Consider the following 26096-nt stretch of genomic DNA (forward strand, 5'->3'; position numbering starts at 1 on the left):
CCCATATATCAGAATGAACTAAGGAGAAGACAGACGCTGCATGACTCTCAACACTACGCGAAAAGGAGGCTCGGGTATGTTTCCCAAGTTGACACGACTCACAATCTAATGTAGACAAACTAGATAAGTTAGGCACCATCTTCTGAAGTTTGGATAAACTCGGATGTCCTAAACGTCTGTGGATTAGATCTGGAGGATCTGTAACTAGACATGTTGTGGAAGGACTGAGTGAGTTAAGGTAGTAAAGGCCTTCTGATTCACGTCCTGTACCAATTGTCTGTCCCGTACTGCGGTCCTGCATAATAAAAGAATCGTCAATAAAATATATACCACAATGGAGGGCACGAGTCAAACGACTAACAGATGCAAGACTAAAAGGACAGCCAGGGACATAAAGAACGGAATCTAGGGTGATAGAAGACAAGGGATTAGCTTGTCCAACTCCTTTTGCCTTAGTTTGACATCCATTGGCTAAAGTAACAGTGGGAAGAGACTGTGAATATACAATATTTGACAAAAGTGATATATTACCAGAGATGTGATCAGAAGCGCCGGAGTCCATGACCCATGGGCCAAGAGTGCTAGACTGGGAAACACAAGCAAAAGAATTACCAGTAACAGAAGTATCAGTCTGAGCAACTGAGGCTACTTGTGGAGATGTCTGCTTACTTGCTCGATACTGAAGGAGCTCATTATATTCTTCTTTAGATAAAGAAAATCCTTGGTTACCTGGAGTCTCGGTCTGAGCAATGTAAGCATTTTTGGGTGGACGACCATGTAAGGAATAACACATTTCACGAGTGTGTCCAAGTTTGTGACAATAAGAACACTTGGGTCTAGATCTTCCAAAACGACCTCCTCCTCGTCTATGCTCCATAGTTTGAGATGCCCGAACATCCATTGTCTGGGATGCAAGGATGCAAGAACAGAGGAATCAAGTATCTGTGATAAGATCACTGGTGGACTTGGTGCTGCAGCAAGGCGGAGTAATCGAGAGAATAATTCATCAACTGTCGGGACAGACGGACTAGCCAAAATCTGGTCGCGTACTGAATCAAGATCATTAGGAAGTCCAGCGAGGGTAAGAACGAGAAACATCTTCTGTCGCTGCTCTTTTTGTTTTTCCACACTAGCAGAAACTGGCATCAACTTCTCAAATTCCTCCGTGACTGCCTGAACTTGACCCAAGTAAGTAGACATATCCAATTCCTGCTTCTTTAAGTTTGTCATCCGCGATATCACATCATAGAAGCGAGATATGTCATTAGTGTATAAGGTGCGTGCCTTTGCCCAAACCAAATAACATGTCTGGAATGGACGAAACAAGGGCATCAACTTGGAATCAATAGATCGCCACAAGATGCTACATAACTGAGCATCGATTTTTGCCCAAAGTGCTATTGCCTTTTCATCTCCATCGCTAGACTGTTTGATTAGATGATCTTGAACACCTTGACCTCTACACCATAACTCGACAGATGAAGCCCAAGCTAAGTAGTTTGAACCTCCCATTAAAGGTTCCGAGGTAATAATAGCACTAGAGCTTCCAGAACTCATGTTTCTAGACCCAAAAGCATAAAATCCCAAAGACATTGTTGCAAATTATTACCAAATAAGAGAAAGAATCAACTGTAATCCACTGAAACAGTGTACGGAAACACAGAAACAAAATACTGAAATATTGTAGCTGCCGGAATCTACTGTAGCTGTCGGAATAGTACTGTAGCTGCCGGAAAAAACTCAAAGTTGTCGGAATGAAATGAAAACAGTAGGGGTAGGATCGGAATTACCAGGCGACCCAATTGTTCTGAAGGAAGATTTTCAAAAAATGGCCGGAAGTGGTCGTACGCGCCGGCGCGTGAGCTCACGCGCGTGAGCTTCTGGTGGCGCGTGGAGGCGCGTAAGGAGGCTGCTGCCGGAGCTTTTCACTGGGGTTTGGTCGCCGGACTGTGACGACTCTTGTGGTAGTGTTGGATTTTGCACAACACTGACAGAAATGAAGCAGATAGAAAACAGCTTTACAAAAGTACTGATTTCTCTTTCCCGGAATCGCTGAAATTTATGCACAGCGATAAGTATCTCACAATTGCTCTGATACCATGTGAGAAGGCACGGGAGAAAATATGTTATTGATATTGGATAAACAATACAATACAAGAGGTCCTTATTTATAGCTATACTATACAAGGACATACTACTCCTCTACCAATGTGGGACAATACTACACTATATACATGCTGTAAACTAACATCCACTTTCGGTCAAACTTTCCAAAAATCCAATTTTCGCCATTTCAAACCTAATTCCACTACGGACCTCCAAATCACAATCCGGACACGCTCCTAAGCCCAAAATCACCCAACGGAGCTAACGGAACCATCAAAATTCCATTCCGGAATTGTTTACACATAAGTCAACATCTGGTCAACCATTTCAACCTAAGCTTCAACCTTGAGACTAAGTGTCTCATTTCATTCCGAAATCCCTCTGGACCCGAACCGACTACCCCGGCAAGTCACATAACAGCTATAAAGTACACAATGAGCAGTAAATGGGGGAACGGGGCTGCAACTCTCAAAACGACCGGCCGGGTCGTTACATCCTCCCCTCTTAAACAAATGTTCGTGCTCGAACTGGTCTAGAAAGGTACCTGGAGTCTCAAATAGTTGTGGATATCTGCTCCGCATCTCCCGCTCGGTTTCCCAAGTAGCTTCCTCAACTGGTTGACCTCTCCACTGCACCTTCACCGAAGCTATGTCCTTTGACCTCAACTTCCGAACCTGCCGATCCAAAATGGCCACCGGCTCCACATCATAAGTCAAATCACCATCCAACTGAACCGTGCTGAAATCTGAAACATGAGACGGATCGCCGACATACTTCCGGAGCATAGAAACATGAATTACTGGATGCACACTCGACAAACTAGGTGGCAAGGCAAGCTTGTAAGCCACCTCTCCAATCCTCTGAAGTACCTCAAACGGCCCAATATACTGAGGGTTCAACTTGCCCTTCTTCCCGAATCTCATAACACCCTTCATGGGTGAAACCTTGAGCAATACCTTTTCCCCAACCATGAAAGCAATATCACGAACCTTCTAGTCGGTGTAACTCTTCTGTCTAGACTGCGCCGTGCGAAGCCGATCCTGAATCAATTTAACCTTGTCTAAAGCATCTTGAACCTAATTAGTACCCAATAGCCTAGCCTCACCCGGCTCAAATCAACCCACCGGAGATCTACACCGTCTCTATACAAAGCCTCATACGGAGCCATCTGAATGCTCGACTGGTAGCTGTTGTTGTAGGCAAAATCCGCGAGCGGCAAAAACTGATCCCAAGAACCCCCAAAATCAATGACACAAACGCATAGCATGTCCTCCAATATCTGAATAGTGCGCTCGGACTGCCCGTCCGTCTGAGGGTGAAATGCTGTACTCAACTCAACCTGGGTGCCCAACTCTTGCTGCACGGCTATCCAAAACTGTGATGTAAACTGCGTGCTACGATCTGAAATGATGGACACTGGCACACCGTGAAGGCGAACGATCTCGCAGATGTAAATCCCAGCCAACCGCTTTGAATAATAAGTAGTCCCAATTGGAATGAAGTGCGCGGACTTGGTCAGCCGATCCACAATCACCCAAATAGCATCGAACTTCCTCGAAGTCCGTGGGAGCCCAACTACAAAATACATGGTGATCCGCTCCCATTTCCACTCTGGAATCTCTAACCTCTGAAGCAATCCTCCCGGTCTCTGATGCTTATACTTTACCTGCTGACAGTTGAGGCACCGAGCCACAAACCCCACTATATCCTTCTTCATTCTCCTTCACCAATAGTGCTGCCTCAAATCCTGGTACATCTTCGCGGCACCCGGATGAATGGAATACCGCGAACTGTGGGCCTCCTCAAGAATCAACTCACGTAGCCCATCAACATTAGGCACACAAATTCGACCATGCATCCTCAATACCCCATCATCCCCAATAGTAACATCTCTGGCATCACCGTGCTGAACCGTGTCCTTAAGGACAAGCAAATTGGGATCATCATACTGGCACTCTCTGATGCGATCATATAAGGAAGACCGAGAAATCACATAAGCTAGAACCCGACTGGGCTCCGAGGCATCTAATCTCACGAACTAGTTGGCCAAGGCCTGAACATCAACTGCAAGAGGTCTCTCACCAACATGAATGAATGCAAGGCTACCTATACTCACCGCCTTTCTACTCAAGGCATCGGCCACCACATTGGCCTTCCCGGGATGATACAAAATAGTGATATCATAGTCCTTTAGCAGCTCCAACCATCTCCGCTGCCTCAAATTTAGATCCTTTTATTTGAATAAGTGCTGGAGGCTCTGATGATCCGTAAATACCTCACAAGACACACCGTAGAGATAATGCCTCCAAATCTTTAATGCATGAACGATGGCAGCCATCTCCAAATCATGAACATGGTAGTTCTTCTCATGGGGCTTCAACTGACGCGAAGCATAAGCGATCACTCTACCCTCCTGCATCAAGACACACCCCATACCGATTCGAGAAGCATCACAATACACTGTATAAGAACCTGAAGCTGAAGGCAAAACTAGAACTGGAGCTGTGGTCAAGGCAGTCTTGAGCTTCTGAAAGCTCTTCTCACACTCATACGACCACCTGAAAGGGGCACCCTTCTAGGCCAATTTAGTCAAGGGCGATGCAATAGACGAAAAACCCTCCACGAAGCGACGATAATAACCGGCCAAGCCAAGAAAGCTCCGAATCTCCGTAGTTGAGGGCGGTCTGGGCCAATTCTGAACCGCTTCTATCTTCTTTGGATCCACTTGAATCCCTTCACTGGACACCACGTGCCCCAAGAACGCCACTGAACTAAGCCAAAACTCACATTTGGAGAACTTGGCATAAAGCTTCTCCTCCCTCAACTGCTGCAACACAATCCTCAAATGCTGGGCATGCTCCTCCTGGCTACGAGAGTACAGGCGTTGGTCAGCCCAAAAGACATCACAAGAAACTCATAATGACCATAACGGGTCCTGAATGCTGTCTTTAGAATGTCTGAGTCCTGAATCTTCAACTGGTGATACCCAAACCTCAAATCAATCTTGGAGAACACCCTCGCTCCCTGAAGCTGGTCAAATAGATCATCAATATGCGGCAAAGGATACTTGTTCTTGATTGTTACTTTGTTCAGCTGCCTATAGTCGATGCACATCCGCATAGTACCATCCTTCTTCTTCACAAACAGAATCGGTGCACCCCAAGGCGACACACTGAGCCTAATAAATCCCTCATTAAGAAGTTCCTGAAACTGCTCTTTCAATTCCTTCAACTCAGCTGGTGCCATACGATACGATGGAATAGAAATGGGCTGAGTGCCCGGCACCAAGTCAATACCAAAGTCAATATCCCTGTCGGGCGGCATGCCCGACAGGTCTGCAGGAAACACATCCGGAAAATCTCGCACCACCGGAATAGAATCAATAGTAGGAGTATCAACACCAACATCCCTCACAGAGGCCAAATAAGATAAACAACCCTTCCCAACCATCCGCTGGGCCTTCAAATATGAAATCACTCTGCTGGGAACATAGTCTAGAGAACCTTTCCACTCAATCCTTGGCAACCCCGGCATCGCCAACGTCACGGTCTTAGCGTGACAATCCAGAACAGCATAACATGGAGACAACCAATCCATACCCAAGATCACGTCGAAATCAACCATTCTAAGCAATAAGAGATCAACTCTAGTCTCCATTCCCCCAATAGTCACTACACACGACCGATATACACGGTCCACAATAATATTATCGCCCACTGTCGTAGATACATGAACAGATGAAACTAGGGACTCACAGAGCATATCCAGATAATGAGCAAAATACGATGATGCATACGAATAAGTGGAACCAGGGTCAAATAATATAGAGGCATCCCTGTGGTATACTGAGACAAATACCCGTGATCACTGCATCTGAAGCAACAACATCTGGTCTGGCAGTAATAGAATAGAATCGAGCCTGGCCGCCACTTGATCGGCCTCCCCCTCTTGGGCGACCCCTAGCTGACTGAGCCCCACCCCGAGCTGGCTGGGCGAGTGGTGAAGTAACTGGTGCTGAAGTCGCAGCCTGACTCCTCTGCTACACTGGACCTCCCGGACGAGGACACTGCCTCCACATATGCCCAAACTCCCCGCACTCGAAGCAACTCCCCGGTGCTGGTGGTGGGGACTGAAGGGAGCCCCGAGTACCGGGATAACTGCTAGAAGGACCTGGCATAGATGAACCCTGAATCGACGGAGCACGGGACGAACTCTGAGCAGGAAGGGCACTGAGAGATGACTGACCCTGATGAACACTGTATGAACCATGGCTGGATGATGCACCACGGTGAGCTGGACGAGCCGTCTGAGCGTGCCTATAAGGACGACCCCTGCCGTGGTAGAACTGACCCCAGAAGGAACACCGCTGAAACTACCTGATCCACGAGGCCTCTTAGCCTCCCTTTCCCCACGCTCCTGACTACGGACCATCTCTATCTGCCGAGCAATATCAACCACCTTGTCGAAAGTAGCACCAGATACCCTCTCCCGAGTCATAAGCAACCACACCTGATATGTGAGGCCATCAATGAACCTCCTAATCCTCTCCCTATCAGTAGGAATCAACCAAACTGTGTGACGAGCCAACTCAGAAAACCTCATCTCGACATGCCCTCCTGACGTAGCTGCTCACACTGTTTGCGCAGCTCCTCCTTGCGAGACTTCGGCACGAACTTCTCCAAGAAGAGAACGGAGAACTCCTACCATGAAAGTGGTGCTGCACCGACTGGCCTGCGCCTCTCATAAGCCTCCCATCATCTGAAGGCAGCCCCAGTGAACTGAAAAGTAGTGAACGAGACCCCACTGGTCTCTAGAATACCAGCCGTGCGAAGAATCCGCGGGTACTTATCCAAGAAGTCTGAGCATCCTCTAACTCAGCCCCGCTAAATGATGGAGGCTGGAGCCTCTCAAAATTCTCTCTAGTCTCCTCTGCTCATCGTCAGTCATAACGGGGACCACCTGGGCCTGAGCAGCTGCAACCGGCTGGGCTGGTAGTACCCTCGGCGTCTGAAGTCCCTGCATCACTTGCTCTGGAGTACGGGCGGTGAGTGTCTGAGTATCTCCCCGGCCTGAGATGTGACTGCTGCGGCCGGAACAGAGACCGCCTGAGCTGGGCTGGTGCACATCGTCAAAATCTGAGCCAAGGCCCTCCTGAAAGCCTGGAATCACAATGGGCACAACTGGTGCCTGAGCTGGCCCCACTGGCTCAACCGTATCTGGTACCTGCTCCTGAGCTGGAGCAACTGGTGGATTTGCAGGTGCTGCTCTAGCTGCTGTAAGAGCTGCACCTCTGCCCCTACCGCGACCTCGGCCTCTCGTGGCCCTAGCTGGTGGTACTGGTGGCTGGTCGTCCTGACCGGTAGCACCTGTCCTCACCATCTGTGAGAGAATAGAATACAGAAGTTTAGTTACCGGAATCCACAAATCCGCACGACAAGAATACAAGAATGTGAAGTTTCCTAAGGGTTCAGCAGCCTCTTGAAGATAAGTACTGACGTCTCCGTACCGATCCGCAAGACTCTACTAAACCTGCTCATGACTCGTGAGACCTATGTAACCTAGGCTCTGATACCAACTTGTCACGACCCCAAACTCAGCCTGTCGTGATGGCGCCTAACGTGGTACTAGGCAAGCCGGCACTTCAAAATACTTCCACATTTTTTAAATAGAAAATAAGAATAACACATGTTTTAATCAACAAAACTCTAAAAATGGATAGAAAGTCAAAACCAATACAGAAATTCCCATCATCGGGATGTCACTGAGTACATGAGCGTCTAAACATCACAAATCTAGGAGTACTGTCTATAATAGTCTGAAACTAAATACATAAAACGGTAAGATAGGGAAGTAGAGACAAGGTCTGCGAAGTGCCGGGCAGCTACCTTGAACCCTCCCAAAAGATCAATTGCACGAAGGAATTAACACCCACCGTGTCCGGAAACACCTGGATCTGCACACGAAGTGCAGGGTGTAGCGTGAGTACAACCAACTCAATAAGTAACAAGACTAAATAAAGGACTGAAAGTAGTGACGAGGTTCACAGTTATAGTTTAATTACAGTAATTTCAACATAGGAAAGTAGGCATGCTTTCAAGTTCGACAATTTAGGCCATAACAGTTAATCCATGTCAAGTTCAAGTGAAACAGAGTATAATATCTTTCAGAAATTTGCAAGACGGTGATATATGACAGCTGAAGTGCAACAGAAATGAAAGTCAAATGCATCCTCTCAGAGCAACAGTCGCTCAGTCCTCCCATTCACTCCAACCTCACAATCACTCATTCCTCACAATCACTCATTCCTCTCAATCGCTCAGCACTCGGCACTCGCACTCAGTAGGTACCTGCGCTCACTAGGGGTGTGTACAGACTCTGGAGGGGCTCCTTCAGCCCAAGCACAAGCCAATCATGGCATAAATCAATGAAACATGCTGCGCGTGCAGCTCAATCCCATAAATATGAGCGTCTAAACATCACAAATCTGAGAGTACTGTCTATAATAGTCTTGAAACTAAATACATAAAACGAAAAGATAGGGAAGGAGAGACAAGGTCTGCGAAGCTCCGGGCAGTCACCTTGAACCCTCCCAAAAGATCAACTGCACGAAGGAATCAACACCCACTGTGTCCAGAAACTCCTGGATCTGCACACGAAGTGCAGGGTGTAGCATGAGTAAAACCAACTCAGTAAGTAACAAGACTAAATAAAGGACTGAAAGTAGTGACGAACTTCACAGTTATAGTTCAATTACAGTAATTTCAACATAGGAAAGTAGGCATGCTTTCAAGTTCGATAATTTAGGCCATAACAATTAATCCATGTCAAGTTCAAGTGAAATAGAGTATAATATCTTTCAGAAATTTGCAAGACGGTGATATATGACAGCTGAAGTGCAACAGAAATGAAAGTCAAATGCATCCTCTCAGAGCAACAGTCGCTCAGTCCTCCCATTCACTCCAACCTCACAATCACTCATTCCTCACAATCACTCATTCCTCTCAATCGCTCAGCACTCGGCACTCGCACTCAGTAGGTACCTGCGCTCACTAGGGGTGTGTACAGACTCTGGAGGGGCTCCTTCAGCCCAAGCACAAGCCAATCATGGCATAAATCAATGAAACATGCTGCGCGTGCAGCTCAATCCCATAAATATGAGCGTCTAAACATCACAAATCTGAGAGTACTGTCTATAATAGTCTTGAAACTAAATACATAAAACGAAAAGATAGGGAAGGAGAGACAAGGTCTGCGAAGCTCCGGGCAGTCACCTTGAACCCTCCCAAAAGATCAACTGCACGAAGGAATCAACACCCACTGTGTCCAGAAACTCCTGGATCTGCACACGAAGTGCAGGGTTTAGCATGAGTAAAACCAACTCAGTAAGTAACAAGACTAAATAAAGGACTGAAAGTAGTGACGAACTTCACAGTTATAGTTCAATTACAGTAATTTCAACATAGGAAAGTAGGCATGCTTTCAAGTTCGATAATTTAGGCCATAACAATTAATCCATGTCAAGTTCAAGTGAAATAGAGTATAATATCTTTCAGAAATTTGCAAGACGGTGATATATGACAACTGAAGTGCAACAAAAATGAAAGTCAAATGCATATTCACTCCAACCTCACAATCACTCATTTCTCACAGTCACTCATTCCTCTCAATCGCTCGGCACTCGGCACTCGCACTCAGTAGGTACCTGCGCTCACTAGGGGTGTGTACAGACTCTGGAGGGGCTCCTTCAGCCCAAACGCTATAACAAGCCAATCATGGCATAAATCAATGAAACATGCTGCGGCGTGCAACTCGATCCCCATAAATATCCTCACAATCAGGCCCTCGGCCTCACTCAGTCATCAACCTCTCCAGTCTCTCGGGCTCTCAGAAATCATGATAATCAGCCCAAACAGCAATGATATAATGCATCAATAATTAACAATAGAGACTGAGATGTAATATGCAAGTAAAGCTGTGAGTGAGTACAAAACAACAATTTAGCAGATAATTCAACATGTACACGACCTCTGTGGGTCCTTATAGTGTCAACACATGGTCTAAACATGATTTCTAACATGATTTGCAGTTCAATTTCTCTAATACGTGGAGAAGGTACGGATAACAACAGATTATTTAACTACACAGTTCCATGGAATTGACCCAGTCACAATTTCTACGGTGCACGCCCACACGCCCGTCACCTAGCATGTGCGTCACCTTAAAACCAAACACATGACACATAATACGGGGTTTCATACCCTCGGAACCAAATTTAGAACTGTTACTTACCTTAATCCGAGCAAATCTCTACTCCAACACACCTTTGCCTCGCGAAACGGCCTCCGAATGCCTCGAATCTAGCCATAAACAATTCGATATAATCAACACGGGCTAAAGGAATCAATTCCAGAAGAAAAATACTAAGTTATTAATCAAAAGTCAAAAATCGGCTCAAAAGACGGCCCCCGGCCCACGTCTCGAAATTTGATAAAAGTTACAAAACTCGAAAGCCCATTCATCCACGAGTCTAACCATACCAAAATTACCAAAATCCGACTCCAAATCGTCACTCAAATCCCCAAATCAAACTCTCCAAATTCGTAGCCCTAAATTCCACCTTAAATACACACAAACTAGGTGCGAAATTCAATGGGGAAACAAGATTATTGATAAAAAATGAGCACAAGGGACTTACCTCAAGAAATCCCTCGAAAATCCTCTCAAGAATCGCCCAAACCCGAGCTTGAAATGTTTAAAATGAAGCAAAATCGCGAACCCTCGTTTTTAAATAATATGCCCAGCATTCTCGCTTCTACGGCCACTTACCCGCTTCTGCGGTGTCGCAGAAGTGACCACACTCCCGCTTCTGCGGCTTCCTCCGCTCCTGCGGCCCTTGACTCCGCTCCTGCGGACTCGCTTCTGCGAGCCACCAAGCCGCTTCTGCGGACCAACTCCCATTTCGATTTCCGCTTCTGCGATCCCACTGCCAAATTTGCGGTCACACCGATGCGGTAATTCCCACGCACCTGCGACCACTGCACACTCCTCCAAAAGTCGCATCTGCGCAACACAGCTCGCACCTGCGATTAAAGCTCCGCAGGTGCGGTTACACCAGCAGAGTCCCAGCTTCAGCTGTCTTTCAAAGTCAAACTTTGATCCGAAAACCATCCGAAATCGACCCGAGGCCCCCTGGACCTCAACCAAACATACCAACAAGTCTTAAAATACGATACGAACTTAGTCAAGCCCTCAAATCACCTTAAACAACATCAAAAACACGAATCGTACCCCAATTCAAGCCTATTGAAGCTAAGGAATTTCAACTTCTACAAACGACGCCGAAACCTATCAAATCACTTCCGATTGCCCCCAAATTTTGCACACAAGTCATAAATGACCCCACGGACCTACTCCAACCCTTGGAACTTCAATCCGAGCCCGGTATCCACAAAGTCCACTTTTGGTCAAACTTTCCAAAAATTCAATTTTCGCCATTTCAAACTTAATTCCACTACAGACCTCCAAATCACAATTCGGATACGCTACCCAGCCCAAAATCACCCAACGGAGATATCAGAACCATCAAAACTCTATTCCGGAGTTGTTTACACATAAGTCAACATCCGGTCAACCATTTCAACTTAAAGCTTCAACCTTGAGTCTAAGTGTTTCATTTCATTCCGAAATCCCTCCGGACCCAAACATAATAGCTATAAGTTCACAATGAGCAGTAAATGGGGGAACGGAGCTACAACTCTCAAAACGACTGGCCGGGTCGTTACATTTACAGGAAACCAAATTGGTGGGGGATATTAAGTGGTATGTGAAACAAAATTGGGGGAATATGTGGGTCAAGTTTGGTGTTTAGAAGCCAGTGGAAGTAGGGGTGGCATCGTTGTATTATGGGACAATAGGGTTTGGAAAGGAGAGGTGATTAATATTGGGAGTTACACTATCACTTGCACATTTGAGTCACAAATGAATAACTTCTCGTGGCACTTGACTGGAGTATATGGGTCGCATAAAATATTGGAAAGAAGGAATGTTTGGTGGGAAGCTGCTGCTTCCATGGGACTCTATGCAGGCCCTTGGGTTGTTTGTGGCGATTTCAACATAACAATATTCATGGATGAAAGGAGAAATGGCAATTCCATCGAGCCATGATTGATTTTACTAGCTTTATTGAAGATATGGAACTTATTGATCCTCCACTACTTGGAGGGAATTATAGTTGGACAAAGGGCAACAACTCTCATTTAGCATCTAGAATTGATAGAATTTTGTTCGCTTTAGAATGGGATGAAAGCTTCAGAAGCATGAGACAATCAGTACTTTCTAAAGTCTCATGTGATCACACCCCTATTGTTCTTGGTTGTGGAGATTGGGAGAATGCTAAGTCACATTTTAAATTTGAAAACTGGTGGCCGGGTGTTGAAGGGTTTAGAGACAAGGTGGCTCAATGGTGGTCCTCTTTTACCATTCAGGGCAGACCCGATTTTATCTTGGCACAGAAATTAGAACTCTTAAAAGGCAAACACAAAGAATGGGGATCATCATAAGGTGGGAATTTGGAAGCCAGGAAAACAGATTGTCTAAATAAACTACTTGATCTTGATGCTGCACGGGAGATTAGGGACCTCACAGAAGATGAACTTATACAAAAGGCAAGTTTGGCCATGGATCTGGAAGAGATTGCAAAAAATGAAGAGATTTCATGGAGACAGAAATCCAGGGTACAGTGGCTGAAACAAGGGGACAGAAACACCAAATTCTTCCGTAGGGTGGCCAATGCAAACATGAGGTTTAACACCGTTGACAGACTCAACATCAATGGTACACAGATGGAGGATTTGAATACAATCAAGGCCGAGATCCTATCCTTTTATCAGCAGCTATACAAAGAGCCAGAGGAATGGAGGCCAGATTTCAACTATCCACATGCCTCTAAGATCAATGAATCTGAGGTGCAGTGGTTACAAAGAGAGTTCGACGAACAGGAAATTTTGGAGGGCCTTAGAGCATGTGCAGCAGATAAGGCCCCTGGTCCAGATGGATACACTATGGGTTTCTTCCTCCATTGTTGGGAGGTGATCAAGGTGGATCTCTTGAACATTTTTCATAATTTTCACTCTCAAGAATATTTTGAAAAGAGCTTCAATGCTACTTATTTAGCTTTATCCCCAAGTTAGTGGGGGCAGGAGACTTGAAGGATTACATGCCAATAAGCTTAATAGGGAGTCTTTATAAGATTATCTCTAAGGTCCTGACAGAGAGATTGAAGAAAGTGATTTATAAGCTGGTGGATGAGCAACAAATGGCTTTTATTAAAGGCAGACAAATTATGGATGCATCTCTAATAGCTAATGAATGTGTGGACTCCACAATCAAAGAGAAGATCCCTGGCATATTGTGCAAACTAGACATTGAAAAGGCTTTTGATCACATCAATTGGAGTTTTCTTCTGAAGCTGCTCAAAGATTTGGGCTTCGGAATCAAGTGGATCCAATTTTGTATTACAAATGTCAGATTCTCCATCCTTATCAATGGATCTCCCGAAGGATTTTTCCCATCTCAGAGGGGTTAAGGCAGGGTGATCCTCTCTCACCCTTCCTTTTTATTATTGCTATAGAAGGTCTGAATTGCATGATCAAGAAGGCTAATATGGAGGGGTGGATAAGGGGGTTCAAGGTGCCCAACAATGCTAGTAGCAGCATGGAAATCAACCCATTGTATGCTGACGATTCATTAATTTTTTGTGATGCTAAAGTGGAGCAAGTGACACATCTGAGGTTGATTTTGACTGTTTTTGAGGCCGTCTCTGGCCTTCATGTGAACCGGAGGAAATTCCTGGTCTACACTGTTAATGATGTCACAGATACTCAAAGATTAGCTGGCTCCTTGGGATTTGAGGTAGGATCCTTGCCTAGGGGTGTTCGTCGGTCGGTACGGTACGGTATTTAGACATTTCGGTTCGGTATTTTCGGTATTCGGTTTCGTTAAATGCTATACCAATACCGTACCTAATTAAATTCGGTATGGTTCGGTTTTTCTCCTTTCGGTTTCGGTTTATTCGGTTCGATAACTTCGGTTTATTCGGTTTGAATACTAACTAGTGCATAGAGTCATAGACGATAATATTCTTAATTAAAGTACTCAAAAGTACAAAACTAAAAATGTTTGTTGACAAAAGTTTTGTCCAAAACCAGCAAATACCAACCTAGAGAGAGAAAACTTAAAGAAATATCTTGTTACTTGCTTAGAGTTGATTGATGAACTTAGAGAATAAAGGAAAGTAAAATTTTAGATTTCTTATATTTATGTTATAATTAATAAAATGTGTATTGTGTAATATAATAAATATTTCGGTACGGTATCGGTATTTCATTTTAAAATACCAAATACCATACCTAATACCAATTTTTTTTTAAAACTTAAACCAAATACCATACCGAATACCAAAATATCGAATACCATATACCAAAATTTTCGGTTTCGGTACGGTAATTCGGTATTTACCAAATTATGCACAGCCCTATCCTTGCCTACCACTTATTTGGGGTTACCACCGGGTGCAAGAGCAAGTCTCGACAGATATGGAACGGTGTCCTTGAAAGGTGTGAAAAGAAGTTTTCTAGATGGAAGAATAATTATCTGTCTATGGGAGGGAGGGTTGTACTGGTCAACATTGTGTTAGACTCTCTTCCCACCTACATGATGTCACTGTTCCCATTACCAGCAAGCATTGAGAAGAAGATTGATGCTCTGAGGAGGAATTTCATATGGCAAGGCAATAGAGAGAAACGGGGTTATCATTTAGTTAAATGGAAAACCCTTACAACTAGCAGAAGAGAAGGTGGTTTGGGAATCAGAAATTTGAGGCAACACAATAAAAGCCTACTCATGGAATGGCTTTGGAGATTTTCACTAGAGGAACATGGAGGAAGGTGATATGCACAAAATATGGGATTGAAGGTCAGTGGAGCTCAGGTGCAGTGGCCAGTCCCTATGGAGTGAGTGTGTGGAGATCTATTAGAGCTCTATGGCCAACTTTTATGAGCAACACCAGCATAAAGGTGGGGAATGGAGCAAAAACTTCCTTCTGGAAGAATTTTGGATAGGAAATTGTCCATTTAAAGAAAATTTCCCTGATTTGTACTGCTTAGCACATCAACCTGATGCTACTATTGCTGAAACCTGGAGCCAGCAGGGTTGGAATTTCAGTTTCAGAAGATTTCTCAATGATTGGGAGGTAACCAGAGTGATTGAGTTCCTTAAGGTCCTGGAAACTTTCAAGGGACCAGTTGAGCAAGTGGATAGACTGACATGGGATAGCAATTGCAGAGGAGCTTTCACTGTTAAATCTGCATATGAGGGCCTAAACAGATCAGTCCAGCAGCAAGGGCCTTGGTTATGGAAGCAAATCTGGAGATTGAAGGTTCCTTTTAAAGTTGCAGTATTTTGTTGGCTAGTGGTCAAACAGGCCGTCTTGACTCACGAGAGTTTAATGAAGAGTGGAATGCTCCTGTGTTCCAAATGTTTCCTATGTGGTAAGGCCAATGAAACAAACATTCATCTCTTCCTTCATTGTCAGGTCACCAGTAGATTATGGCAGTTGTTCATGAGTATGAAAGGTCTAAGTTGGGCAATGCCAAGAGATACCATGGAGCTTTTGTTTGTTTGGGACAACTTAGCAGCTGGAACAAGTCAGAAGAAGTGGTGGAGCATCATTCCTGCATGTATTTGGTGGACAGTTTGGTTGGAAAGGAACTCCAGATGTTTTGAAGATTTAGCCAACTCTGAACAGAAGATCAAAATGAACTGCATATTTTTGTTTCACTTTTGGTGTAAAGAAGCTTTAGTACAAGATGTAGAGTCCTAGTTGATCTCATTGGGTCCTTGTAACTGACACAAGTCTTGCCTTGTTTTTGTCTTTCTGGAAGTCTTGTAACTAGGGTCTGTTTCCATTAGCACTATCTTTGTGCTAAGTTCAATTTTTAATGAAATCTGTTACCATTTAAAAAAAAAAAGGGAATTGAACATGTTCAAAAGTTCAGCTCTAATCATGCAATTTTCCATTTTCCATTCTCTAGACTAGATATGATTCTACTTGAATCTAAGTTGGCATTCAATTTTTTGATAATAAATAAATGGTAAATTTATTAGACAAATAGTGCTAAGAAGGGACTAAATATGTTCAAAAGTTCCTGGTGCCCTCCTCCTATGCAAGGACTCCATTAAATTCCAAGATATCTTCAATGTCATTTGCTATATATTCCTTTTACTCTAGATATGCAAATTTTAACTGCATTTCAACTTTACATAAGAGATACAATCTTTTTTTCCCCTAAAATATCCTGCTAGTTCTTTTTACTCAAATGTCCACAGTATACACCATTGGATTGTTTTCCATGCTTCTTTGCGCCTTTTCTCTATCTTCTGCCCTTTCCAGCAGCTTAGTATTTGTCTCAAATTTACAGGCATTACTGGTTGGAGTCCATATAAGTTTAGGAATTCCATATCGGCCAAATAACTAGGCAGTGAAGTAAAAAAAATGACTGTCTTATTCAGTTGCTTCCTTGCATTTGCTACATCTGCTGCACGCACTGTAGCCTCTTCATTGTGAGTTACTTTGTGTCAAACAAGACTCTTGAAATAGCTACTTTAGGTGGAGCTCTTATTTTCCAGATCATCCTCGAAGGCCAACTCAAGTAGTATCCATGAAAAGAAACTGTACGAATATATAGCATTCACCCTTTTCAGTTATTAATTGACTTAAGTTGCTTAATTTACTTTCTCGTAACTTTTCACATGTGCAATTATATTGATGCTATAAATCTGGGCATTTGAGAAGTATAATTTGGCTGACGTACATGGAATATATTACTGGATCAGTCCCCTAACTGTCTACCTGTTTCTCTTTTCCTTCCTGTTATTCAGGATGAGTTTTCAACGCTCAATGCCAGATTGAGACACTGCAACATTTCAGATTCTATTGACATTATTGACTCAACGCCAGAACATAATATTTCCAGTGCAAGTTTGAAAAATACGGCATTGATTCTCTCACTCATGATGTTGTCCCTTCCTCTTGTTTTTATTAAATATATGGAGTATGTCTCTAATGTTAGAAGACTGTTGGACAATACCACTGAGGAATTATCTCTGAACAAGCGGCTAGCTTACCGGGTGGATGTATTCTTATCGTTTCATCCTTATGCTAAACCACTAACCTTGTTAATTGCCACTTTGCTCCTGATTTCTCTTGGTGGCTTAGCACTTTTTGGCGTGACAGATGATAGCATAGCAGACTGCCTTTGGTTATCATGGACATATGTTGCAAATTCAGGAAATCATGCTAATTCTGAGGGCATTGGTCCACGACTAGTGTCAGTTTCTGTTAGTTTCGGTGGAATGCTGATATTTGCCATGATGCTTGGACTAGTTTCTGATGCAATCTCAGAGAAATTTGACTCGCTCAGGAAGGGAAGAAGTGAAGTAGTTGAGCAGAATCACACACTTATACTTGGTTGGAGTGATAAGCTGGTGGGTTTTGTTAATTTACTAGTCTGTTTTTTGACAAGCTCATATGTTTTTCCTTTCCCTAGATAACTGCCCTCAAACTGTTTTTAGCACCTGATCTGCATCACAATCTACCTAGTAGGGGTTTACTTATTTTGCATTGTTCAGAAGCCCTCTCTAAATTGCTTAAGATATCCCCTATCATTACTCCAAGAAAATGAGATGAAGCTCCAAAGGTTTGAATTTTCCTTTTCTTTCTATATTAATTTTCTAGTGAATTTAGTAGAATCAGAAGAACCACATTAATTTTATTGCTCCAATTATTGTCCTGGTCAATCTTGTTTTTCTTTCAATTGGAGACAACCACATTAATTTTATTGATTGTCCTTTCCCTATTATTGACCATGCTCCATGACAATAACGAGATTACCAGGAAAACAGTCGTCATTATTATGTAAGGAATTGGAACACAATTGAAAACTATCATCTAACTTTGATTAGTTGGCCTTGCAAAAAATTATTTACATAGTGCAGCTGAGTATTACTGATATTTGCTGGAGATTTCTTAATTGCTCTGTATATTTTGGACAATATAAAGTGCCTCAGAGAAGTACCGGCCTTGTTCACTAAGAGTACATCTGTATACCCAGGGATCATTACTGAATCAACTCGCAATAGCTAATGAGAGTTTGGGGGGTGGAACAGTTGTAGTCATGGCTGAGCGAGACAAAGAAGAGATGGAACTTGATATTGCTAAAATGGAGTTTGATTTTAGAGGAACTTCTGTCATATGTAGAAGTGGAAGCCCCTTGATTCTGGCTGACCTGAAAAAGGTATGCATTAAGTTTTGTTTCCAAACATAAATTATGTCTTAAAAGACCTTTCGTTCCCTGTTTTACATTGGTATAGAATGTAATTTTTATTTCAGAGATCTGATTCTCAATGCTTTATCCTGAAATTTTGCTAGTGTTTCACTCTTCTGAGTTTAAACAGCTTCTCATCAAGAGCCTACTTCTTTTCTCATGGTTTGATTGTTTAGAAAATGCTCCTGTAGTTTTCCAGAATTTGTAAGTTAAAATAATTTTTTGAACTCACTAGATAAATCTTTAGTAGGTGTCGGTCTCTAAGGCTCGTGCAGTAGTTGTCCTTGCTGAAGATGGGAATGCTGACCAGGTCAGAGCAATAACTATTTTTAGTAACTCATTTTCAGGATTGAAAATTGTAGTAGCTAATAATAAAATTTTTATAATGTAGAGTGATGCCCGTGCTCTGAGGACAGTTTTAAGCCTCACAGGAGTAAAGGAAGGTCTTCGGGGGCACATAGTGGTTGAACTCAGTGATCTTGATAATGAGGTTCTTGTGAAACTTGTTGGTGGAGATCTTGTTGAAACTGTGGTGGCTCATGACGTAATTGGGCGATTAATGATCCAATGTGCTCGACAGCCAGGCCTTGCACAGGTCAGCTTCTTAGCTATGATCAACTTTGCTTTGTGACTAATGTGTAATTTAATCCTAGCTACTAAATTGAGTAGGAGAGGAAATACTATCTGTGTCAATGAATCAAATTTTTTTCTCTATGGACTTGGCAATGGCAGATATGGGAAGACATCCTTGGATTTGAGAATTGCGAGTTCTACATCAAGAAATGGCCACAGTTTCATGGCATGCAATTTGAAGAAGTCCTAATCAGTTTTCCTGATGCTATTCCTTGTGGCATCAAGGTGGCATCATCAGGTGGAAAAATAATACTGAATCCCGATGATTCCTATCTGTTGCAAGAAGGAGATGAGGTCCTTGTTATTGCTGAGGATGATGACTCATATGCTCCAGCACCACTGCCTATGGTGCTTACCCTGTTCTTAATATAACTATCTTCACTTGTTTCTCTGCTTGAAAACGTAGTCAACCCAAATTGCAAATTATAATGATGATGAAAAAGTGAATGAATAGCGTATTCATCAATAAAAAGGGTGGTCTTTTGGTGCAACTTCAGATTTAGATATATGTTGACTGTCGAGAACCTTTTGCTTGACTTCTATTTAGATGAGATGAATTGCATTCTATGCTTATTATAGTCAACATGTAGATTTTGAGAAGAAGAAAAGGCTTCTTATATTTCTGTGTGCGTTTACATCCCATGAGCAGGGGAATTTATACAATGCTCCTAATGCTAATTAAGAAAATAAATCCATACAATCAATCCAGCTATCAAACAAAATAAAATAAAATAAAATTAGATCTCCTAAATATAATCAAATCTCCTAAAATCATGCTAATCAACACTCTTAAATCAAATCTCCTTGAATTATGCTAATCAACACTCCCCCTCAAGTTGGTGCAAAGATGTCGCACATGCCCAACTTGCAACTCAAAGTATGGAAAGTTCGCTTGTTGAGACCTTTGGTAAACACATCAGCTAGCTGTTTTTCCGATGGCACATGAAACAAACTCAAGACACCAGTTGTAACTTTTTCTTTGATGAAGTGTGATCAATTTCCACATGCTTTGTTTGGTCATGCTGGACGGGATTATGAGCTATACTAATGGCAACCTTGTTGTCACAGTCTATGTCGCGCGGATTCTCTAAAATGCTGCCGCACCCGACGACATTTTCGGAGAGTCCGAGCAACATAGGTCACAGTACAAGGAAAGTTTTCCTTTTTCAGACAGTCTCAATTCCTGTAGTAGCTTTTGTAACCAAAGCATTTCGCAAACACCCTGGGCCATAGCTCTATATTCTGCCTCCGCACTTGATGTAGCAGCTACACTTTACTTCTTGCTTCTCCAAGTAACCAAGTTTCCTCCTATGAACGTACAATAACCGGATGTTGATCTTCTGTCATCTAGAGATCCAGCCCAATCCGCGTCTGTAAAGGCTTCTATTTGGAGAAAAAGTAGCCCTTTCCTTGGAGCAGACTTCAGATACCGCAAAATGTGAAAGACAACTTGCATATGAGGCAGGCTAACTGAATAGGCTATGTCTGGTCTAGTGTGGGAGAGATAAATGAGTCTTCTAACCAACCTCTGATAACTCCAACTCCGCTTTGTAACTTATGATTGCTTTCAATGGGCGATTCTGCTGGTTTGCAACCTATCATACCAGTTTCTTTCAAGAGATCTAGAATATACTTCCTTTGAGAAATAAAGATTCCTCTTTTGGGTCTAGCAACCTCAATTCCCAAAAAGTACTGCAATTTTCCTAGATCCTTGATCTCAAATTCATGTGCCAACAACTTATTCAATCGGGCCATCTCCTCTTTGTCATTTCCAGTCATTACTATGTCATCGACATAAACTATGAATAGAGTGAGTTTATCTGTTTGATATCTTATGAAGAGGGATTTGTTGGTAACCGAAGGAGTTTATTGCTTTGCTGAATCTATCAAACCAAGCTCTGGGGGATTGCTTCAGTCCGTACAAGGCTTTCTTCAATCTGCATACTTTTCCTTGCCTCTGTGCAGTATCAAATCCAGGAGGAATCTCCATATACACCTCTTCTTCTAAGTCTCCATGAAAAAATGCATTCTTCACATCAAACTGTTGCAAGTCCCAATCAATATTAGCTGCACAAGACAAAAGATTTCTAATAGTGTTCATCTTAGCAACGGGGGCAAATGTCTCATCATAATCCACTAATAAGTCTGAGTGAATCCCTTAGCAACCAATCTTGCTTTGAATCTTTCAATTGAGCCATCAACTTTGTGCTCCACAGTGAAGACCCATTTACAGCCAACCAATTTCTTGTCTGGTGGTGAAGTGACAAGTTCTCAAGTCTCATTTTTTGACAAGTCCTTCATTTCTTCAATCATAGCTTGCTTCCATTTAGGATCTGCAAAAGCTTCCCTCCAATTCTGGGGAATAGACACAAAAGAAATAGACTAGGCAAAGGCTTTATAGGAGGGAGACAAAATTAGATAAAGGGTGTTTGATGGTGCAAGATCTGACTCCTTTTCTGTGAGCAATAGGCACATCTAACTCATTAGGAAATGTAGATAACTCTCCTGTAGAAGAAGGTTCAGTTTCGGTAGATTGTATGATGGCTTCTTCTGCTCTATTTCTCCTTGAGTAAGTTTTCAAATCATGCCTATCCAAATGCCCAATAGTCTCCCTTTGAATTCTTTCTCCAATTTTACTTTCCCCTGTGACAATGTCATCAAGAAGTCCAGTAATGGAACTAGGTGGAATTACCTCTTCCTCCTTACTGCTCTCTCCCTAAAGAGGTGATGATGTAATACTAAAATAACGCTCAGATTCTCGAAAGGTAATATCCATGCTAACAAAAGCTCTCCTAGAGGGAGGATGATAATATTTGTAACCTTTATGTGTCGGAGAATACCCAATGAAAGACACTTTATAACTCTAGGATCAAGTTTCCCAGAATTTCTAGTGCGGACTGTGAGAACGCAATTCTATTGATTAACAATGATACAATGAGCCCTATATATTATATGTTCTACTCCTACTACATATGGGACTAGGATTATTTATACATAACTATCTAACACTCCCCCTCAAGCCGATGCATACAAATCATACACACAAAGCTTGTTACATATGTAACTAATACGAGGACCAGTGAGAGACTTGGTGAAAATATCTGCAAGCTGATCATTTGACTTCACAAACTTTGTAACAATGTCTCCTGAGAGTATCTTTTCTCTGACGAAGTGACAATCAATCTCAATGTGTTTAGTTCTCTCATGGAACACTAGATTTGACGAAATATGAAGGGCAGCTTGATTACCACACACAAGTTCCATCTGACTGATTTCACCAAATTTTCACTCCTTGAGCAACTGTTCGATCCAAACTAGTTCACATGTTGCCATAGCCATTGTTCTATATTCTTCTTCTGCACTAGACCGAGCAACTACATTCAGTTTCTTGCTCTTCCAAGACACCAAATTATCTCCAACCAAAACACAATATCCAGACGTTCTACGTCTATCAGAAGGTGATCCTGTCCAATCAACATCTGAATACCCAACGGTCTACTCATGGCCTCGATCCTCAAACAATAACCCTTGGCCTGGAGCTGACTTTACATACCGAAGAATGCGGACGATCGCATCCCAATGACTATCACGGGGAGAATCCATAAACTGACTTACAACACTCATAAGAAAGGAAATGTCAGGTCTAGTCACTGTGAGGTAGTTTAATTTACCAACCAGCCGCCTATAACCTATCATTTAATTTAGAATTCGGATCCATCGGAGTGTCAACAGGTCTACAACCTGTCATTCCTGTCTCCTCAACAATGTCTAAGGCATACTTTCGTTATGAGATCACAATACCGGAGCTAGATTGAGCAACCTTTATACCCAGAAAATACTTTAATCTGCCCAAATCCATAGTCTGAAAGTGTTGAAAGAGATGTTGCTTCAACTTAGTAATACCATCCTGATCATTGCCGGTAATAACAATATCGTCAACATAAACCACCAGATAAATACAGAGATTTGAAGCAGAATGTTGATAAAACACAGAGTGATCAGCTTCACTATGAGTCATGCCAAACTCCTGAATAACTGTGCTGAACTTACCAAACCAGGCTCGAGGAGACTGCTTTAGACCATAAAGTGACCAGCGCAAGCGACATACAAGACCACTAGACTCCCCCTGAGCAACAAAACCAGATGGTTGCTCCATATAAACTTCATCCTCAAGATCACGGATCACCGTGAAGAAAAGTATTCTTAATGTCTAACTGATAGAGAGGCCCATGGCGAACAACAACCGTGGATAGAAAAAGGCGGACTAATGCTATTTTAGCAACGGGAGAGAAAGTATTACTGTAATCTAGCCCAAATATCGGAGTATATCCTTTAGCAACATGACAGGCCTTAAGTCGATCAACCGGGCCATCCGGACCAACTTTGATTGCATAAACCCAACGACAACCAATAGTAGATTCACCTGAAGGAAGAGGAACAAACTCCCAAGTACCACTCGTATGTAAAGCAGACATCTCGTCAATCATAGCCTGTCGCCATCCTGGATGAGACATTGCTTCACCTGTAGAATTAGGGATGGAAATAGAGGACAAAGAAGATACAAACGCATAATGGGGTGATGACAAACGATGATAACTTAAACCGACGTAATGGGGATTAGGATTAAGTGTGGTCCGTATACCTTTTCGAAGTACAATTGGTTGACTAAGAGGAGACAAGCCCGCGGTAGGAGCAGGGTCAGGTGCAGGACGTGAATCAGTTGGGTCTGATGCTGGACGCAGACACCAATGATAAGTCAAAAGAGGTGTTCCTGTGTTTGGGGACCTTGAGGAGCAATTCTAGATTCCTCAATGGTCGGTATGGGTAAGACTTCTGTGGCGGAAGATGTAGGATGAGTTATAATAAACTTCTCAAGAGTCGGTATAGGTAAGGCCTCTGATATATCAAGGTGATCAGAAGAGGTAAAGTAAGGTCGAGACTCAAAAAATGTGACATCGGCTGACATACGGTACCTACGAAGATCAGGTAAGTAGCAACGATATCCTTTTTGAACTCGAGAATAATCAAGGAAGACACATTTGAGAGCACATAGAGCTAACTTATTTTTTTTCGGGAGCTAAGTTATGAACGAAACATGTGCTCCCAAACACACGAGGGGGAATAGAGTAAAAGGGTGACTGAGGAAATAATGCCGAATACAGAGTCTGACTATGGATGGAAGATGAAGGCATCCTATTAATCAGATAACAAGTCGTGAGAACTGCATCTCCCCAAAAATGCAGCGGAACATGAGACTCAATTAGAAGTGTGCGAGCAGTCTCAATAAGGTGTCTATTCTCTCTCTGCTACCTTATTCTACTGAGGGGTATACGGACAAGATGTCTGATGAATAATTCCTTGTGAAGTCATAAACTGCTGAAATTAAAAGGATAAATATTCTAAGGTATTATCACTACGAAAGATACGAATAGAAACGCCAAACTGATTTTTTATTTCAGCATAAAAACTCTGGAATATAGAAAATAACTCAGAACGATCTTTCATTAGGAAAATCCAAGTACATCTTGAGTAATCATCAATGAAACTAACAAAATAACGAAATCCTAAGCTTGAACTGACTGTACTAGGACCCATATATCATAATGAACTAAAGAAAAAACAGACTCTGCATGACTCCACATTTCGCGAAAAAGTGGCTCGGGTATGTTCCCAAATTGACACAACTCACAATCTAATGTAGACAAACTAGATAAACTAGGCACCATCTTTTGAAGCTTGGATAAACTTGGATGTCCTAAACGTCTGTGAATTAGGTCTGGAGAATCTATAACTGGACATGCTGTGGAAGGATTGAGTGAGTCAAGGTAGTAAAGGCCTTGTGATTCACGCCCTGTGCCAATCGCCTGTCTCGTACTGCGGTCTTGCATAACAAAAGAGTCATCAATAAAGTATATACGACAATGGAGGGCACGAGTTAACAGACAGAGGACAGAGGATAAGGGATTAGCTTGTCCAACTCCTTTTGCTTTTGTTTGGACTCCATTGGCTAAAGTAACACTGGGAAGAGACTTTGAATAAATAATATTTGACAAAAGTGTCCTATTACCAGAAATATGATCAGAGGCGCCTAAGTCCATGACCCACGGTCCAAGAGTAGTAGACCGGGAAACACAAGCAAAGGAATTACCAGCAACAGAAGTATCAGTCTGAGCAATAGAGGCTACTTGTGGAGGTATTTGCTTACTTGCTCGATACTGAAGGAACTCATTATATTCCCCTTCGGATAAAGAAAACCTCTGGTTACCTGTAGTCTTTGTTTGAGCAACATGAGCATTTTATGTGGTTGACCATGCAAGGAGTAACACACTTCACGGGTGTGTCCACGTCTATTACAATAAGAATACTTGGGTCGAGACCTTCCAAAATGACCTCTTCCTCGTCTATTCTCCATAGTATGAGATACCCGATTTTTCAGTGTCTGGGATGCGAGAACAAAGGAGTCAGCTGTCTGTGATGAAATCACTATGTGACTGGGCGCTGCAGCATGACTAAGTAATCGAGAGAATAGTTCATCAACTGTAAGGACAGACGGACTAGCCAAAATTTGGTCACGCGCTGAATCAAGGTCATTAGGAAGTCCAACGAGTGTAAGAACTAGAAACATCTTTTGTCGTTGCTCTTAATGCTTTTCAATACTGGCAGAAACTGGCATCAACTTCTCAAATTACTCCATGACTGCCTGTACTTGTTCCAAGTAAGTCGACATATCCAATTCCCGTTTCTTCAAATTTGTCATCCGCGATATCACATCATAGAAACGAGATATGTCAATTAGTGTATAAAGTACGAGCCTTTTCCCAAACTAAATGACATGCTTGGAACGAACGAAACAAAGACATCAACTTGGAATTAATAGATCGCTACAAGATACTACATAACTGAGCATCGATCTTTTCCCATTGTGCTTTGGCCTTTTCATCTCCCTCACTAGCCTTTTTGGTTAAGTGACCTTGA

At 42.7% G+C, this 26096-nt stretch overlaps 1 protein-coding gene across 7 annotated transcripts in view; it reads left to right on the forward strand.

Moving 5' to 3' along the window:
- The window catches only part of LOC104086611 (ion channel CASTOR-like), a 46084-nt gene that overhangs the window by 9339 nt on the left and 10649 nt on the right, over positions 1-26096 (forward strand). For all 7 annotated transcript variants that reach the window (XM_070177338.1, XM_070177336.1, XM_070177332.1 and 4 more), the window contains 5 exons: positions 17044-17649; positions 18276-18458; positions 18739-18798; positions 18880-19083; positions 19221-19469. In XM_070177338.1, the coding sequence (XP_070033439.1) occupies positions 17044-17649; positions 18276-18458; positions 18739-18798; positions 18880-19083; positions 19221-19469 (1302 nt within the window). The remainder of the gene's footprint in view (positions 1-17043; positions 17650-18275; positions 18459-18738; positions 18799-18879; positions 19084-19220; positions 19470-26096) is intronic.

This window comes from Nicotiana tomentosiformis, chromosome 6 (assembly GCF_000390325.3).
Source record: "Nicotiana tomentosiformis chromosome 6, ASM39032v3, whole genome shotgun sequence".
NCBI lineage: Eukaryota > Viridiplantae > Streptophyta > Magnoliopsida > Solanales > Solanaceae > Nicotiana > Nicotiana tomentosiformis.